A 20,088-nucleotide genomic window follows, 5' to 3' on the forward strand; every position below is an offset into this window, starting at 1 on the left:
CGCTTTGCAGTTGTTGCATTTTTTTGCAAATTGAAGGTTTGTGGCAACTCTACATCGATCAAGTCTTTTGGTGCCATTTTTCCAACAGCATTTGCTCACTTTGTGTCTCTGTGTCACGTTTTGGTAATTCTTGCAGTTTTTCAAACTTTTTCATTATTATTATGTTTGTTATGGTGACCTGTGATCAGTGATCTTTGATTTTACTGTTGTAATTTTGGGGGGCGCCACGAGCTGCACCCATATAAGACGGCAGACTTAATTGATAAATGTGCGTGTTCTGACTGATCTACCAACCAGGTCATTCCGCTGTCTCTCTCCCTCTCCTCGGGCCTCTCTATTCCAAGACACAACAATATTGAATTAAGCCAATTAATAACCCTATAATGGCCTTTAAGTGTTCAGGTGAAAGGAAGAGTTGCACATCTCTCACTTTAAATCAAAAACAAGAAATGATTAAGCTTAGTGAGGAAGACATGTTGAAACCTGAGATAGGCTGAAAGCTAGGCCTCTTGCATGAAATAGTTAGCCCAGTTGTGAACGCAAAGGAAAAGTTCTTGAAGGAAATTAAAAGTGTTATTCCAGTGAACGTGCGAATGATAAGAAAGCAAAACAGCCTTATTGCTGATATGGAGAAAGTTTTAGAGGTCTGGATAGAAGATCAAACCAGCCACAACATTCCCTTAAGCCAACGCCTAATCCAGAGCAAGGCCCTAATTCTCTTCAATTCTGTGAAGGCTGAGAGAGGTGACGGAGCTGCAGAAGAAAAGTTTGAAGCTAGCAGAGGTTGTTTGGTTGTTTCATGAGGTTTAAGAAGAGAAACCATCTTTATAACATAGAAGTGTAAGGTGAAGCAGCAAGTACTGATGTAGAAGGTGCAGCAAGTTATCCAGAAGATCTAGCTAAGAGAATTAATGAAGATGGCTATACTAAACGACAGATTTTCAGTGTAGATGAAACAGCCTTCTATTTTGGAAGAAGATGCCATCTAGGATTTCCATAGTTAGAGGGGAGAAGTCATTGCCTGGTTTCAAAGGACAGGCTAACTCTCTTGTTAGGGGCTAATACAGCTGGTGACTTTAAGTTGAAGCCAATGCTCACTTGTTGTTAGTGCTGTCGAGTCAATTTTGACTCCCAGCGACCCTGTGTACAGTAGAGCAGAACCCTGCCCAATCTTTTGTGCAATATCCTCTCACCTTCCGGCACAATAACAGACAATGCTTTGCTGCTATTCATAGGGTTTTTGTGGCCAGTTTTTTTGGAAGTGGGTGGCCAGGTCCTTCTTCCTAGTCAGTCAACTTCACTGAAACCTTTCCACCATGGGTGACTCTGCTGTTATTTGAAATACCAGTGGCATAGCTTTGTCAGCATCACAGCAACACACAACCACCACAGTATGACAGTCTACAGATGGGTAGTGTAGTTCCTTGCATGGGAAACTAACGAGGGCCGTGGCAGTGGGAGCACTGAATCTTAACCACTAGACCACCATCACTTACCATTTTGAAAATCCTAGGGCCCTTAAGAAGTATGCTAAATTTACTCTATCTGTGCTCTATAAAATGGAAAAACAAAGCCTGGATGACAACACATCTGTTTACAACATGGTTTGCTAAATATTTTAAGCCCGCTATTGAGACCTACTGCTCAGAAAAAAAGATCTCTTTCAAAATATGACTGCTCATTGACAATGCACCTGGTCACCCAAGAGCTTTGATGGAGATATACAACGAGATTAATGTTGTTTTCATGCCTGCTAACACAACATCTATTCTGCAGCCCATGGATCAAGGTGTAATTTTGACTTTCAAGTCTTGTTATTTAAGAAATACATTTTGTAAGGCTAGCTGCCATAGATAGTGATTCGTCTGATGGATCTGGGCAAAGTAAATTGAAAACCTTCTGAAAAGGATTCACCATTCTGATGCCATTAAGAACATTTGTGAATCAGGAGAAGAGGTCAAAGTATCAACATTAACAGGAGTTTGAAAGAAGTTGATTCCAGCCCTCATGGATGGCTTTGAGGGGTTCAAAACTTCAGTGGAAAAAGTAACTGCAGATGTGGTAGAAATAGAAAGAGAACTAGAATTAGAAGTGGAGCCTGAAGATGTGACTGAATTGCTGCAATCTCATGATAAAATTTTTAATGGATGAGGAATTGCTTCCTATGGATGAGCAAAGAAAGTGGTTTCTTGAGATGGAATCTACTCCTGGTATAAATGTTGTGAAGATTGTTATAACAAAGGATTTAGAATATTACATAAACTTAGTAGGTAAAGTAGTGGTAGAGGATCGATTCCAATTTTGAAAGTAGTTCTGTGGGTAAAATGCTATCAAACAGCATCGCATGCTACAGAGACATTGTTTGTGAAGGAAGAGTTAATCAGTGTGGCAGCTTTCATTGTTGTCTTGTTTTAAGAAATTGCCACCGCCACCCCAACCTTCAGCAGCCATTACCCTGATCAGTTAACTGGCAAAAAGATTATGACTCCCTGAAGGCTCAGATGATGGTTAGCATTTTTTTTTAGCAATAAAACATTTTTAAATTAAGGTATGTACATTATTTAGACATAATGCTATTGCAGACTTAATAGATTATAGTATAGTGTAAACATAACTTTTATATGCACTGGGAAACCAAAAAATTTGTGTGACTCACTTTATTGCAGTGGTCTGGAACTGAACCCACAATATCTCCAAGGTATGCCTGTCATTCGGAAATCCCTAAATTCACCCAGGGTAATTTTCCAAGCAATCCTGCCTGGTATCCAGAGTTGTGTAAGCTTAGTTTTATCCATGATGTCGTGCCAGAGCCCATAAGGTCATAGCCGCTCCAGACACTGTCCGCCCTCCTGATTCCAGTCTTCCTTGTCTTCTCACGGTCCAAGAGAGGATTGACAATTGAAAACCATCAAAAAGTTTCAACAACATTCTCTATCTCTCCCAAGGTCTAAAGAAGCTTTGTATGTACTTCCTGTACTTCGTAGTTTTCCTGTCTTTCATGCCCTTTCTTCCCTCTGTCCCCCTGTCATCCATTTGTTCCCTTTACTGTTTTTCAATGCTATAAATTTCCCTCTAAGCACTGCTTTTGCTGTGTCCCACAAATTTCAATGTTATTTTTATTTTATTTTAAAATATTTTTACATCTCTCTTGAGACTTCTTCTTTGACCCATGTGTCCTTTAGAAGTGTGTTGTTTATTCTCTAAGTATTTTGTGATTTTTTTTCCAACTATCTTTTGTCATTGATTTTTAGATTAATTGCAGTGTGGTCTGAGAACAGGCATTGTATGATTTCTGTTCTTTTAAATTTGCTAAGGTGTATTTTATGGCACAGAATGTAGTCTATCTTGGTGAATGTTCCATGTGAGCTTGAGAAGAGTGTGTAATCTGTTGTTAGGTGAAGTAGTCTATAGATGTCCATTATATCCAGTTGATTGATGGTACTGTTGAGTTCAACTATGTTCTCACTGATTTTCTGCCTGCTGGATCTGTCTATTTCGAATAGATGAATGTTGAAGTCTCCAACTGTGATACTGGATTCATCTATTTCTCCTTGCAGTTCTATTTGTTTTTGCCTCACATCTTTTGATGCCCTCTTGTTAGACATATACACATTAAGGATTGTTATGTCTTCTTGAAGAATTGACCTCTTTATAATTATGCAATGCCCCTCTTTATCTCTGATAATTTCTTTTACTTTGAAGTCTGCTCTGTCTGAAATTAATATAGCTACTCCTGCTATCTTTTGATTAGTGTTAGCAGGGTATATCTTTATCTGTCCCTTTACTTTTAATATATATGTGTTTTTAAATGGAAAATTGGTTTCTTATAGACAACATATAGTTGAGACTTGATTTTTGATCTACTCTGACAATCTCTGTGTTTTAATTGGTATATTTAGACTGTTGACACTCAAAATGATTATTGATATGGTTGGATTAATGTCCACCATATTTGTTATTGTTTTCTATTTGTTGCCCTTATTCATTGTTCCTGTTTTTGTCTTCCACTCTTTTTCTGTCTTTTGTGGTTTTAATTGAGTATTTTATGATTCCATTTTCTCTCCTAAGCATAACAATTATACTTTTTTAAAACTGTTTTTAGTAGTTAACCTGGAGTGTGCAATATACATTTACAACTCATCCAAATCCACTGTCAAGTAATGCTATACTGCTTCATAGGTAGTACACATATCTTATAATAACAAAATACTCTTAATTCCTCCCATCCCTTATACCATTGCTGTCATTCATTTCACTTACACATAAGTGTACATATATAGGCATTCATAATATTTGTTGCTGTTATTATTTTAAACAAACTGTTTTCTGTTAGCTCAGTTAAGAATGAAAAAATAAGTATTTTACCTTCACTTATTCCTTCTTCAATGCTCTTTCTTTATGTAGATCTGAATTTCTGACTATATCATTTTCCTTCTCCCTGAAGAACTTCTTTTAACATTTCTTACAAGATGGGTCTACTGACAACAAATTCCCTCAATTTTTGTTTGTCTGAGAAAGTTTATATTTGCCTTTGACTCTTGAAGGATAATTTGACAGGGTACAGAAATCTAGATTGTTGGGGATTTTTCCTACACTTTAAATATGTCATTCCACTCTCTTTTTGCTTGCATTGTTTCTGAGGAGAAGTTGGCTGAAGTTGTTATTTTTGCTTCTCTTTAAGTAAGGTGTTTCTTTTCTTTAGTTACTTTCAAGATATTTTTTCTTTATCTTTGATTTTCTGCAGTTTGAATAAGATATGTCTGGGTGGTGTTTTTTTGACACTTTCTGGATCTGTGGTTTGGTGTCTGGCATTAATTTGGGGAAATTCTCAGTCATTATTGCATCAGATATTTCTTATTTCTTCTGTTCCTTTCTCTTTTTCCTCTCCTCCTGGTATTTCCATTGTGTGTATATTACACCTTTTGTAGTTGTCCCACTGTTCTTGGATATTCTGTTCTTTTTTTCAGTCTTTTTTTTTTTTTCAGTTTTAGAAGTTTCTATTGATAAATATTCAAGCTCAGAGAGTCTTTCCTCAGCCATGTCCAGTTTACTAATGAGCCCATCAAAGACAATCTTCATTTCTTTTTTTTTTTTTGTGAGGGAGATCAGCTCTGAGCTAACATCCATGCCAATCCTCCTCTTTTTGCTGAGGAAGACCAGCCCTGAGCTAACATCTATTGCCAATCCTCCTCCTTTTTTTCCCCTTTTTCTCCCCAAAGCCCCAGTAGATAGTTGTATGTTATAGTTGCTGTATGTGGGACGCCGTCTCAGCATGGCCCGACAAGTGGTGGGTCGGTGCGCGCCCAGAATCCGAACCCAGGCCGCCAGTAACAGAGCGCGCACACTTAACCGCTGAGCCACGAGACTGGCCCCAATCTTCATTTCTTTTACAGTGTTTTTGATCTCAAGAATTTGTTCTTTATTCTTTATTAGAAATTCCATCTTTCTGCTTACATTATCCATCTGTTCTTGCATATAGTCTACTTTTGCCTTTGGATTCCTTATCATATTAATCATAGTTTTTAAAAAATCTGGTCTGATAATTCCGATCTTCCCTCCGTATCTGACAGCTTATTTTGCCTCTTTAAACCCTATTTTTGCCTTTTAGTTATGTCCTGTAACTTTTTCTTGATAGCCAGGCATGATGTCCTCGGGAAAAGGAGTTGCTGTAAATAGACCTTAGTACAGTCAGCTCTTCATATCCGTGGGTTTCACATCTACGGATTCAACCAACCATGGATCAAAAGGCCTACAATGGTTGCATCTCTACTGAACATTTACAGACTTTTTTTTCTTTGTTATTATTTCCTGAACAATACGGTATAACAACTATAGTCTTGTATCACTTAATGATGGGGATATATTCTGAGAAATGCATCATTGGTTGATTTTGTTGTTGTGTGAATGTCATAGAGTGTAATTATACAAACCTAGATGGTATAGCCTACTACACACCTAGGCTATATGATACTAATCTTATGGGACCTTGTACATGCCCTCTGTTGTTGACCAAAACATCACTACATGGTGCATGGCTGTATTTACATAGCATTTACTCTGTATTAGGTATTACAAGTAATCTAGAGATGATTTAAAGCATATAGGAGGATGTGCATAGGTTATATGCAAATATGACACCATTTTATATAAGAGACTTGAACATCTGCAGATTTTGGTATTCGTTGGGGGGTCCTGGAGCCAATTCCCCACAGATACTGATGGACGACTATAATATGGTGGTGAGGTATGAGGGGAGGGAAGGCCTTCTGTAGTCCTGTGATTAGATCTCTCTTTTGGTGAGCCTGTGCCCTTGGACTGTGAACTTCATGAATGCGTCTCAGTCTCTCCCTCATCCCCCTGTTATGCAGGACAGGATAGCTAGAGGGGGCTGGAGTTGGATATTTCGCTTCCTCCAAATCTGTTAGGCTCTGATAAAACCCTATTAGAAGGTGCTGGTAAAATAGTTTCTCCTCAAAATGGTTACTTTTCCTCCTACCCCTGCACGAAGCAGGAGGGAATTTTTCTCTAATCTTCATGGTGAGAACCTAGTAGAGCTCCTGAAGGTAAAACAAACAAAATTGTGGGGGGCCCTGTAAAACTGGGCCCCCGGAGTTTTTACCTCTGTGACTGGTCCATACTGCGCCTCCAGCAATTCTCCAATTACAGGTCAGGTTTTCCTATCCCAGTACAGATTCCCAAGGGGATTTCTGCTCTGTTAAATTATGATTCTCTGTGTCTGCCTGGCTGGCTCTCTAGTGTTTGGAGCAGTGGTTTGCCCTGCGACCTCATTACTCTGATGGATGTAAGAAGCATTGTTAATTTTTCAGTTTGTTCAGCTTTTTACTTTTTTGTTAGGATACTAAGACATGCTGGACCAGAAACCAGAAGTCCCCTCTGCTCTCTTTGTCTCCTTTGCCCACTCCCCCACCCCTGACTTTATTTTAAAGGGGAGGTGAGTTAAAATGAAGTGCTGTAGTCTTATAATTTTTTATTTATTTATTTTTTTCCCCCCAATGCCCCAGTAGACAGTTGCATGTCACAGCTGCACATCCTTCCAGTTGCTGCATGTGGGACGTGGCCTCAGCATGGCTGGAGAAGCGGTGGGTCGGTGCGCGCCCGGGATCCGAACCCGGGCCGCCAGCAGTGGAGCGTGCGCACTTAACCGCTAAGCCACGGGGCCGGCCCGAAGTGCTGTATTCTTAATTTTCATGCTGCTTTTTACTGTGCAAATAGCATGGGCTTTGGAATTAGGCCATTGATTTTGGTTATCCACTCTGTTTATTCTAAACTCTCTGATCTTATTCAGATTACTTTTTGTCTCTGATAATGTTTTCATGTTTGTGAAATGAGGATGATAGTTCTTAACCTTGTAGGGTTTGTGTGTGGAGATCTGTTATGCAAACTACTTGTAGCCACATGAGAAAGGTGGTTTTCTTCTTTTAGTTTTCCTCTCAGCCTTGCTCAGCCCGAGCAGCAGTACCAGTCACAAAAGGGGCATTTAATAAAGGCTCAAATTAATGAATGAATTCATAAAAAATAATTTGATCATGCTGTCAGCATACCCTTAGAAAACTTTCTCTTCCCTCCTAGAAAACTTTATCTTCCTTGTGTTGTAATTTTTATTCCCTTCTTAGTACCCTTCCAACTTTTGTACTTCTTTTTTGCTGTTATCTCATCTAAGTTATTTCTCCTTTTCCTCTCTCATTTTTGGACTGAATTTAATTTTTATTGAAGACATCAGTAGTTTTTTAAAGTGTAATAATATGTGAAGGTTTATAAATTACAAAATAAATCAGCTACCTACTCCATCGCTCTTTTCCAAAGTTCTGCTCCTCAAAGACAACCACTTGTAATTCCTTAAGTTATTGGTTCACTTTTATTTCCATTTTCCTAAATAGTATACTCACTCTCATATTTCTTGCTTTCTTCAATTTTAGGCATTATTAAATTAACTTGCTTACTATGGAACATGAGTATTTAGCACTTTTACGGCACCACGATCACTACTTCTCCATATATATTTCCCCTCCTGCCATCTTCCAAATGTATAGTTGTCACATTTTTAAAAATCAGTGGTCAATGTTTACATAATAATGTCATTATTATTTGCAGATAAGCCATACTAGGTACTATGATTATATTTTCTTTCTTGCGTGTTTGTTTTTCCTGGAGTTAATAATTGCCTTACTTTAAAAATTTACATAAAATTCTCTATTCTTAAATGCATAGATGTAATTACAAAACATAGCTTAATATGTTCAAATACATCAGATATCTTCTCCATTTTATTTTTTTTTAGAGACATTCCTTCTGGAACTCTCATCTTAAGTGGTTGCTTTAAAGTTCTTAGGCTTATTAGTCCGTCTGTTTTCACGGAAGTTCATGTTACAGTTATCCTGGCAATTCCTTTTGCCTCTTTGAACTATTGTTTTTCTAGATCCCATGTCTTACTTTTTTGATTTGTTTCTCCATTTTAGTGGAACACATCCCTCACTATCCTCCTGAGAAACCATACATAGGTGGTAAAATTTTTGAGACCCCGTATGTTTGTAAATATTTTTATTCTGCCCTCAATCTAGATTGACAGTTTGACTGGATATGGAAATCGAGGTTGAAATTAATTATTCCTCAGAATTTTGAGGGCACTGCACTTTTGTTTTATAACTACCTGTGATGTTGTTGTGGATCCATTATTGTTTTGATTTCTGATGATTTTTATTTGACCTCTGTTTTTAGGTCAAATAAAAATCTCTGTTTTATTTTTATTCATGGTTTTGTAATATTTTATAATGATATATCTTGTGGGTATTTTCTCATTTATTCTGATTTGTACATATTGTGCCATTTTAATATGGAAACTTTTTGTATCAGTTCTGGAAATTTTCATGTATTATTTTTTAGGTAATTTCCTCTCTGCATTTTCTGTCTTTCAGTAGCTCTATTAGTTAGATGTTGGGCTTCCTGATTATCTCATAATTTTCTTATCTTTTTTTCATCTATTTTCTTTTTTAGTTTACAGCCCTCTCTTGTTTTGTTCGTTTACTCATACCTCATTCACGTTTTCCTCCTTACATAACAATCATTCTTATGAGTTTAATGTGTATGTTTTTGTTTTATGTTCTTGTAAATTGGTATCATTTTCTATGCCTGACTTTTTAATTGACATAAATGATTTTATTTATCTATTTTGTGTTCTTTATTTTACACTCAGAATTGTTTTAAGATCCATTCTCATGTAGTATTTCCTTCTAGCTTCTGCATAGCACTGCATGTTATGCATCTAATTCATTTTATGTCCACTAATGAATACCCTGGCTATCTTCTTATACCCACAGATGCACATCCTCGTTAGTGTTTCCTTATGGACTTTTCCATGAGATCTTTTTGGGATATACACCCAGAAGCTGGTTCTTAGGACACACATATATTCCACTTAATAGTACAGCATTTCTCTTTAGAAAGGTTACACCTCTCTACAATCCCACCAGTAGTATATAAGCGTTCCTATATCTCCATATGCACTCAACATATAGTGTTATTCAACTTTCTAATTCTTGACAGTATCTGATAGATATAATGTGATATCTCAATATTTTAATTTGCTTTTCTGTTATTATTAATGAGTTTGAAAAACTCTTCATATGCCTGTTACTCTTTTGGCTTTTCCTCTTCTGTGTCTTATTCCTTCATATCCTTTGCATATGTTTATCTGTTTTTCTGTCTGTCCAGTTTGTAGGAGTTCCTTATAAAGGCAAAAATGAAACTTTGGTTCTTAGGAATCTGAGATCACCTGGTGGTGGTAGTGGTGAGGTAATTGGGGATGGGGGAGAGGTGGTAAATTATGCTGGTACAACTACCCAGCAAGGAACCCTTTTGGAATGTCTATATTTTGACAGATCGAGGAGGAGGGACTTGGTGGGGAAAGGATTGGGGAGACTGGGAATGGTTGGGTGCAATCACCCACAGAAGGGCCATTGCTGTGTAAGCTATACTAAGATTCTCAACAACTTGAGTTCCTGGATACCAGGAATCTCTTGGACCTCAGGAAACTCCTACGCAGCATGTGGTTGGAATATCTTAGCATCTGGCCCTTCTGGAATCAGATGGTGATGTCATCCTGGGCTGCCATTCTAAGCAGTGAGTAAATCCCACCTTCAGAGGAGGAAGAAGTCTAGCTGAGTTTGGTAGTCAGAGTTATATCTTATCTTCTCTATGTCTAACATGGTACCAGTTTATAGGAATTCCACATGTTTTTGAAATAGAAATTTAGCTATTGGTATTTATTATTATTTTTCAGCTTACTGTTTCTACAACTGTGCATTTACTTGAAGTGTTTTTCAAAATATACACACAATGCTTATTTAGCTCATGGTTATACTAACATGATGATATAAATAGTTGCATGGGAAATTTTGCAATATCCTATGTGGCAATTACAACATTGAGATTGTCTTAAAAATCTGACGCATAAATCTTAAATATGTGCTTAATTTTTTTTAAAGAAATATAGAAAATATTTTTTTCAGTTCCTTTATTTTAAAAAATTTGTATCATGGTAATATTAAAATAAAGGTTGCTAAAGTAATTGTTTAAGCAAAACTTTGCAGTAGTCTTTTATAGAAAAAATATTAGATAACATTTTGAGAACTATTCATGATTTTCTAAATATTGTGATCGAGTCTATTCCTTCTCTTTGGTACCCTCTCGTGGTCAGTGGAAGGCAGTGGTTTGGCCTTGTTTTTAACAATTATGTATAATTTAATGTTTTTTATCTACTTGATAGACCTATAGTTTTTATAAATATTTGACAGTTTTTTGTTACGTACAGCAACTTTAAGAGCAAAACTGACACTTGAAGTTTTTGCTGTAGTGGTTTCCTCCCATTCCTCACTTCAACGTGTAAAAATGAAGGTGTGGCATGACCACATTTGCTAATCTTAGAAACTCAGTGATAATATCAGTGTGCTCAGAGTAAATGCAGTGTAGGTTGGAAAACAAATTCTTGGTTGCAGACCCGGAACTTATACTTTTGCCAGCTATAATTGTGTTTAGGGACTAGTTTGCCATTTTTGGTGATCTATGTTAAAATTTTTTATTTATATATACACACAGACAGACACACATATCACACAAATATATACATACATATATGTGGCTTCATTTTAAATGATTACCTAGTTCAAATGCACTTACTATGGATTTACAGAAAACATACCATTATAATGTAGTCGTCTTTTTTTTGAATCGTGCCCTCACGATAAGAAGACAGTGATCATGCACAGCATTTAGTAAAGATTCATGGGTTGTTTTTCCTTTCCCTCTGCAGCACTGGTTTCAGAGAAATTCTTAGCTTGATATCCACAACAAGCAACACGAGATAAGAGTTAGGTCCATGGTATTAAGTTACTATGTCCAAATAAAACTTGGCTGATGTGAGCAGTAATTCATGGCTTTTTGGGGAGATGTGAGTTGCAAGGAGAAGTGCTCTTTGTTTTCAAGAACATGCTTCCCTAGATTATAGTTGTCCTTCATGTGGCCTACTCTTTTAACTCAAATCTTTAATTTTATGCTAGAACTGAGTATGTTTTTGTTATCTACATCATTGGAGCCTTTGAGTATATCTTTTTTGCTGGACTGATGGTGTGAAGGGCCAGAGTTTGAATAAGAGTCCAGGAAGTGCTTCTGGGAATGATTTTTGTGTTGCCAGGAATGCTGATGTGTTGGCACTGAATTAACACATCCAAAAATGCCATCAAACACTGACTGAAAACAAAGATGCAAGTGTAGTCACCACAGCTGTGTTCTCTTCTCCTTCGACTAGTTTCTTCTTTTATGCACAGTGAGAAGTGTTAAGCCCCCTATTGTGAGATGGAAATGAGTCCGTTTTATGTACTAGACTGTAATGCAGCTGGTTGCCCCCACACGTTCATGTACCATTGGGTTTGAGTTCAGGCCATTTCTGCAGAATTGTCCCTTGTACAAGGGATATTGGTTGTTTCGAACAAATGGAATGTCTGTGAGGGACTGTGGTGGCCAGTGTTATAAGAAGATGAATTTCACTTGTTCATTAAATATTTACTAAGCACTCTCTCAAATATTCAATTTTAAAGAGGATAGGGTGTATATATAAATTTCTCTGCTATGATGTAGAGCATGAATACCATAAGAAACCCAAAGCTATATGAGTATTCACAGGGAGAGAATGTTGATGGAGGAGACTTTTGGATGAGGTCTATTTGAGCTGGATGCTGAAAGTAGATAAAATTTGAATATGTGGAAATTGGAAGAAATGAACATTTATGTCAGAGGAGGGATGGTTTGTAGAGAGAAAAGAAAGGAGCAAGAATAGGAGCTACAAAGTGGCTAGTGAGAGAGACTTTTGGAAAGAGAGATTGGGCAGGTCCCTTGTGGGCATGAAATGTCCGATTAAAGAGTAACATCCACTGAGCAAAAGATGAAATGTTCACCCAGGTGTCTGTTCCAGCAGTGGAGAGGACAAGCTCCTCCCATCCTGAACCTTGGGCTTCTCTGCTTCCTTTTGGGTCTGCTGCTCCACATTTTGTTATGTGAGTTCCTCAACAGACCCTTTTTGGATGGCAGTTCTATTCTCTATTTTCCAATTGTGTTTCTCCTGGTAGGACCACATTTTTTCCTTAGATAAAAAAAATCCTTTGAGGATTTTGACTTTTCCCCCCTCATTTACAGGTTTATTACTTTAATATATAAATTTAACAATACTTCTTAAATTGTCTAAAAGTGACTTGAACTCTTAAACCAGAACCCTACTTGCTCTTCCCATTCAGTACAGTTTTACCAGTTAACTTTCTAAAGTTCCATACAAGGAACTGGATCATGAGAGGTGCCTGGGAGTATAATTGAGGAGAGAAAATGTTCGGAGTCACAGTGGATCAAAATAGAATTACCTGGATAGGTTAACCTGGATCTGACAACCTCAGAATAATGGGAAAGACAGACCAGAGGCCTTCCTGTCTTTCCCCCTTCCTCCTTTTCTCCCTATCCCCTCCACTCCCTCCCCTCATCCATCCATCCATCCATCCATCCATCATCCATCATCCATTATTTTTAAGTAACCTCTTTCAAGTACTTCTACAAATAAGGAAGCAAAGCATTATGCATAATAATCATAGAGCTTTTTAAAAATAACAATGCCTGAATCTCTGGATGCGAGAAATAGGAATCTGCATTATGAATAGGCTTAAAAATATTTGATTCTGATTCAAGTGGTCCAGATTGCAGTTCCAGAAACACTGAAATAAAAGCAAGGAATAGTATTTCTTTGGCCAATGAAATTTATGAGTGTGGTTACCTAGTGTTTATTTCATAGGGACTCATAAATGGAAAAAACATACCTGGTGGATAACATTTATAGTTGGAGAAGATTATATGCCCAGGCATGTCCTGTTTCCTTTAGGATTTTATTCTATTTGCGTTTCTATAGAAGCATGCCATAGGATAAAAGGTTATCTCCCCCCCATAAAAGGCCAGCTTGTTTACAGCTACTCCCACAAAAAAGCGTCATTTTAAGGATAAGCAAAGGTCGACTATTAGAGTTATGTTCAGAGTGTATGATACAGATGTTGCTAATCCTTTTGATTTGACTTTGAATTGTCTTATTTAATTATTTCAAGCCACCAGCATTTAAAAGTCTGCTTTCCTCCCTGTCAAGAATGAGTTGTTTGAAATACCAGGTGTCTTTTTGTGGCTGAGAAATATGATTCCTTGAAAAGAGTCTGTGCAAGTGGTTCTCTAAGCTGGTTATATGTGAACTTATCTAAATCACTGAAAAGCCTAAAAAAGACATTTTTTCTTGGTCCTAACCCAGACTTTCTAGATCAGAATCTCTTGTTGAGAGGCAGCTGTGACTCGCTCCAAGAGATTCAGCTGTAAGCAGCCTGGCCTCCTCCATGCTGTAGTTCCATGAACTTCTTTGAGAGCAGAATACAGATTCAAATGACCTTTTTTTTACATCCTTCTTCCTATTCTACTTCATTAAGTTTAGCACATAGGTGGGGCTCACTAAATCTTTATTAAATAATTTTATTGGACATTTGATGGGGGTGGTGAAAATCAAAGTTTTCTTGATTCTTTAATTTGAACGTTTTGATGTTTTTTTATCCTCTAGGATGGAAAGAAGAAGTTTGACAAGGAGAGTGAAAAATACTATTCTATTCTTGACAAACATTTGAATTTGTCTGCAAAGAAAAAGGAGTCTCATTTGCAAGAGGTAAGCTTTTCCAATTAAACGTGGCAAGGCATTAGCATTAAGGCATGTGAAGTTCAAATTTCCAAAGGTACAAGTATCTCAGAATCTGCTACTGTTTAATAAAATGATAATAAGAATAGTTAATTAAGCACTTACTATGCACAGGCACTGTGCTGAGCATTTTACATGCCTTAGGACATTTAATGTTAACAATTTCGAGTGAAAGATTAGTATTTCCTTCAACAATGAGAAAGGATGCAACAAGACTTTTTCTTTTCTTCTTAGTGGGCGTATTTTAAATGGCAGGACCTACCAAATTCATGTTATAGCTTTTATATTAAATTAAAAATACCTGTTTTTAAGGCATTGCTTCGGCATTAGGGGAAGAAAAAGATCTATAATTACATGTTTTAAAATCTCAATTGTTTTACATCAATTTTCTTAAAGAACAAGTCAACAGAAATATTTACTACCATGTATACATATGTATAGTCCATTTTTTCCCTTTTTCTGAAACGTCTGTTCTTCTCATTGATAGTGTTTTAACTATAATTAGTAAAAATTAAGTAGTCGTTTTACTGAGGAATAATGCAGTTCTGGTTCCAGTGATGGGATATATTAAAAAAAAAAAAAAAATCGAACCCTTTTGCCACTATCATCTTAGCAGCAATAAAATCTTGAAACACCACCCACATTTCAGTATCCAGTGGGGCGTCTCAGAGCTGTGGGTTGGAAGTTGTTGAGCTAGTTCACCTGTGGCTCTCTACTGCTCTCCAGACCTTCACAGGGAACCTTGTCCCATGCTGAGTCTCCTTTAGTCTCCTTCCTCTTCCCTCTGTTACTTGTAGGTATCACAATGCAGAACCACTTTCAAATGCCTCATCCTGTTCCTTCCTTAGCAAAGCCACCTCCCTTACTGAATTGCTTTTCAAACTTTCCCTGGTCCTCTGCTCCCCTTATTCGTTTTCTTATGACGACTTTGAGTTTGACTATAGTTCCAACTGCATCAAAAAGTCATGGCAGGGTTACTTTTAACCTTTCCTTCTTTCTACACTCTCATGTTCTCATTGAGGGAATTGAATTTCTTCCTTTAGAAATGAAGAAATTACTTACTACTGGGAAGTTTTGTTATTTAAACATGAGTACATTATAACCTATATCTTATTAACACCTGCTGTCAAAAGAAGATAATTTAATCTATAGTTGTGTGCCAATGGAAAGGTTTTGTGGCTGAAGTGAAATGGAGAAAAATCTGCCATTAAGGAAAATTATGTTTTTAATCTTCAAGGACAGATTTACTCTTATGAAGTACTATGTTCTAATTTAATATTATATTCGTATGTTCCAGACTTCTTAAATGCTCACATTTCTCTTTAAACATTGCACTAGAATAAACCTAAGAGAGAGTACAGTGTGTAGATGTAGTCAGGTGGAGAAATGCTCCCATAATCATCTGCAGTCTACCATTGTCTGCTGTGCCACGGCCAGGTGTCATTTTAAAAACTGCCTCAAAATCAAGTGTGGTTTTTAGAGTCTCTAAAGGGTTATAGCTTTATCAGCTTCTTGGTGAATATGAGAGGCCATGCTTAGACAAGACATTGCTTAAAACATCAAGCAAATGCTAACTTTATCCTAATTTTACAGTCCTCTAGAGGATATGCTTCAATTTTCCCTGACAACCTAGCTCAATATTTAATAATTTGCTTGTTAGTGGCCCTCAATCCGTTAGGCTATGGTGAATATCCATTCTGCTTCTATATTTAGTTGGAGGCTGGAAAAACCTATAACATGGTTAGTAACATCCTCCACTTGCCCCACTACACACACACACACACACACACACACACACACACACACACACACACACACACACAATATACGCCCCTCCCCTCCAAGAGGCACAGTCCACAACACAACACACCACACAAGTTGTGCCAGAGCAACTCCTCAGAACACATAATATAGACAGGGAAATATGTAGCTTGGGTTTTTTTTCCCCCCTCTACCCTTCCAGGAATCAGACCTGTTATAGGGAGATGCTTCCACACACACATGTTTAATTCCATAACATGGCCTTAAATGCCACCTGTTCCTTTCCAGAGCAGCTCATGTCCTTCTCTAAGCACCAAGCCTAAGTTGTTCTCAGAAAGGACCCCTCTGTGCCTTCTCACCTGCACAAAATGACTCCTTGTTCATTTTGCTCGTGGAAAATAAGTGACTGCCCATTTCCAGCACTGAATTAGGGGTCAGCTTGTGTTGATAAAGCTCCAAGACCATCAATTAGATGGATTATTGGAGTAAACAGAATTGGAAACAGACTTGTCAAGATTATAGGCTTTACAGTAGATGAAAAGAAGTTATATTTGATATGTGAATGGATAATTTCTTTCTAAGCATAAAACAAGAGGAAGAGATCACAAAGGAAATGTAGAAAGACTGGAATGCATAAAAATAATCTGTCTATTTCAAAAGATATTATCAAATTAAAAGGCAAAGTGTTGGGGAATTTATATAGCATATGACACAGGATTACCATCTCTTATAAACAAGATATCTTTGCAAATCCATGTGAAAAAGGTAAAGTCTTCAGTGGAAAAAATGGGCTAAGAATATGAAAGGCCATTTGATCAAGGAAGAAATATAAACTATAGTGAATGTGAATATTGTAACTTTCATTGTCACATGTTCCAAAAACATTGCAAATTAATAATAGCAGCAGGATATTATTGTAATCTATTAAAAGATACTATCTACTGTTAATGGAGGTATGGGAAAGTGAGCACACTTTTGCTTTCTGGTGGGAACATAAAATCATTCAATCATTCTTGCGGTAAATTTCATGACATATTTCAACAAACTTTAAATATGCAAGATAGTTGAAATGATTTCTTTTGGCAGGAATTTACCCAAGAGAAATTATCAGAGATGAGCATAAAAATAAATCATATAAATACGTTGATCCAAGAGTTATTCACAATGCAGAAATTTAGAAACATCTGAAATGGTACAAAGAATGATTGGGATAAATATACAAATATAGTTTGACCAAAAATGGAGTTAATGTGGCTGTGAAAAGTTTTATTTGGAAAATCATTTAAAGACATTGGGAAATATGCATTAGCTTAAGTGGAAAAAAAGCAAAGCTTAAGCCAGAATGTACAGTATTATTGAGCCTTATTTAAAGTAAGCTTGTGTATATGTGTGTTACACATAGAAATATTAACAGTGGGATTGCTGTTTTTATTATTTTATTAATTTCAACAGTATATTCAAATTAAAATATTAATTAAATAAAAATCAAAATATTAATTATTAATATTAATTAAATAAAAATTCATTAAATATTTGTTAATTTTTATTATCTTTATGTTTCTGTTGTAATAATGAATAAACTTACAATAATGAATATGTATTACTTCTTTAATAAGGAAAGAAGTCAAAGGGAAAAGAATTCCTTTTAGAAACCCAGATTTTGGGTTTCCACATATCACCAAATATGCTTTCAGCTGGTTCCTCTTATCCCCACTTCCTTAATGAAGGGAACCCCTTCGGTTCTAACCTTATACCTCTATTCTTATCCTTCAATTTGTGTGCCTGACATCTCTTCTACTTTCATACTATCTATAACATCTTGGTGAATGTCTCCCAGGTCATGATTTCATTGCCTGACTTTTGTGCTGCCCGCTGACTGGTTACCAGGACTCAGACTACCATTTTTAGTGACACATGTGAAATCTCACACATCACCATTTTTCTCAAATTTGCTCCCACTTCTCATTTCTTTAATTCTATTAATGCTGGTGTATTACTTCTTGTATCAAAGTTATCTTTGACTTTTTTTCCCCCTTGCTTCTCATACCCACATCCTTCACCTTCTCTTTCTTATTGGGATATACCAAACACTTTTACCCTTATCAAATAAGAAGAGGTCTCCTTTAATATATCAGAGCAAATAAGAGGTGCATTCACGTTTAATGGTTATATAATTTATATATATTAACATAGTCTATACTGTCCTCTCTTTAATCTTCTTGAAATTCTGCTTTGATCTTGTCAACGCCTTCCTCAAGCTTTGGCACAGTCTGTAGGATGAAGTTTGCACTCATTCTCTCTTTTCTGCCTTAACTCTCATTTCTGATGGTTTCAAACAAAATCTTTTGATCTACCAAAACATAACTTTTCCCAACTTTATTCCCTCAAACTCATCTCCCTTTATCTCCATTCTTTAGAGTCTCTAAATGTCTCCATTCTTTAGAGTCCAGGTTAAATCCTTTTTCCTCTGGGAATACTTCAACAAATATAACATGAGCCTTTTTCCTCTGTTTTGAATTGAGATAGCTTATTGTAGGTAGGGAAGAATTTAGCTATCTGCCAGAACTCCATGGTTTCCTTACGTAATTAACTTGGTTTCTTACTAGGATGACTATACCATCCCCTTTGCCATGTAAACAACAGTTTATACCTATTGTTATGGCATAATTATTACTAGTGCTTCCTTTCAGTTTTAAAAGTTTTGAGAATAAATTATATGGTTATCTTACTTATACGGTACAAAATACATAGCAACAGCTGCTAGTGGGTGTATAAACAATTCTGCTAGTGAACCACACTCTGTGAGCTTAAGTGCTAGAGAGATTCATCTCAAGTAAAAGAATGTCTTTCTGATTCTTGTACTGAAAAGGAATTAAGCTATTGTATTCTTGAAGCACTGTACATTCTAGATGATCTTTCAGAGCAGATTTGGTATATTGAATGCAGTTGTCTAGATTGGAGGTGATGGAAAATATCTATAACTGGCAAATGGCAAGAGTCATTATTTCTCTTTTATTCTTCTTTGGTTCCCCCCCTGCCCCCCATTTTGATGAAATGGGATTGTGCATGACAAATAAGTTTCTGAGGAAATGACTTAATACTCATAGGTTAGGGGTCCTCAAGACCACCTCCAGGTTTGGTGATTTGGTAGGAGGACTCACAGCTATGATTTATTACAGTGAAGGGATATTAAAAAAAAAAAAAAAATCAAAGGATGCATAGGGTGAAGTCTGGGGGAAACCAGGCACAAGCTTCCAAGAGTCCTCTCCTAGTGGAGACACACAGGACATGCTTGATTCCCCCAGCAATGAGCTGTGACAACATGTGTGAAATGTTGTCTATTAGAAACTTGTTATAGATTGAGTGCCCATGTTTTTATTGGGAGCTGGTCGCATAGGCACCCTCTGCTTGTTGTGTACCCAAATTCCAGACTCCCAGAAGGAAAGCAGGTGTTAAAATGTGCATAGTGAGCTACTCTTATCAGTTATGATGGTGGGAACCCTCCTGAAATCCACATCTGCAGATGCCAGCCAAGAGCCAAACTCTTAAGCAGGCCTTTCGGTGGAGACCATTTGTGCCTGCTGTGCTCACTCTTTTCTGCACAGCTTTGTTGATTAGAAATAATCATTTTAGGCTGTAAAGGTGTCTCAACATTCTAGTTTGTTCCCATGTGCTAGTCAACACAACCAATGACATTATCTTTATTGTAAATAACTTGTGGAATAGAATGTTATCTCTGAGACTGAAAATATTCTTGCATCCTTTACACCCACTGGTGTACTGGAGCTTTCTCTTGGAGAGCTGATTTTCTCATCTCCAACTTCCACATTCAGTGATGTTGGGTTTTTGGTTTGAAACTGGCTATTTGGGGAATACTTATACCATAGGAACCAGCAGATACTGCAAATCAGGCTTTCCTCTCTAGAGAGCCAGTTGCTAAACATTTTTTAGCGTACTGCCATCTATACCTCCTTACCATTTGTTCTATAAATACTGTGTTCCTTTAACCAGTGGGGAGAAGAAAATATGTATGATTTGTGTAGAATACTGAT

The 20,088-nt window shown here is 36.8% G+C and overlaps 1 protein-coding gene across 3 annotated transcripts in view; it reads left to right on the forward strand.

The window, feature by feature from the left end:
• The window catches only part of ARHGAP42 (Rho GTPase activating protein 42), a 261,608-nt gene that overhangs the window by 174,033 nt on the left and 67,487 nt on the right, over positions 1–20,088 (forward strand). For all 3 annotated transcript variants that reach the window (XM_004427415.3, XM_087433629.1, XM_087433628.1), the window contains exon 5: positions 14,144–14,245. In XM_004427415.3, the coding sequence (XP_004427472.1) occupies positions 14,144–14,245 (102 nt within the window). The remainder of the gene's footprint in view (positions 1–14,143; positions 14,246–20,088) is intronic.

This window comes from Ceratotherium simum, chromosome 7 (assembly GCF_057802395.1).
Source record: "Ceratotherium simum simum isolate JZ-2026a chromosome 7, ASM5780239v1, whole genome shotgun sequence".
NCBI classification, from domain to species: domain Eukaryota; kingdom Metazoa; phylum Chordata; class Mammalia; order Perissodactyla; family Rhinocerotidae; genus Ceratotherium; species Ceratotherium simum.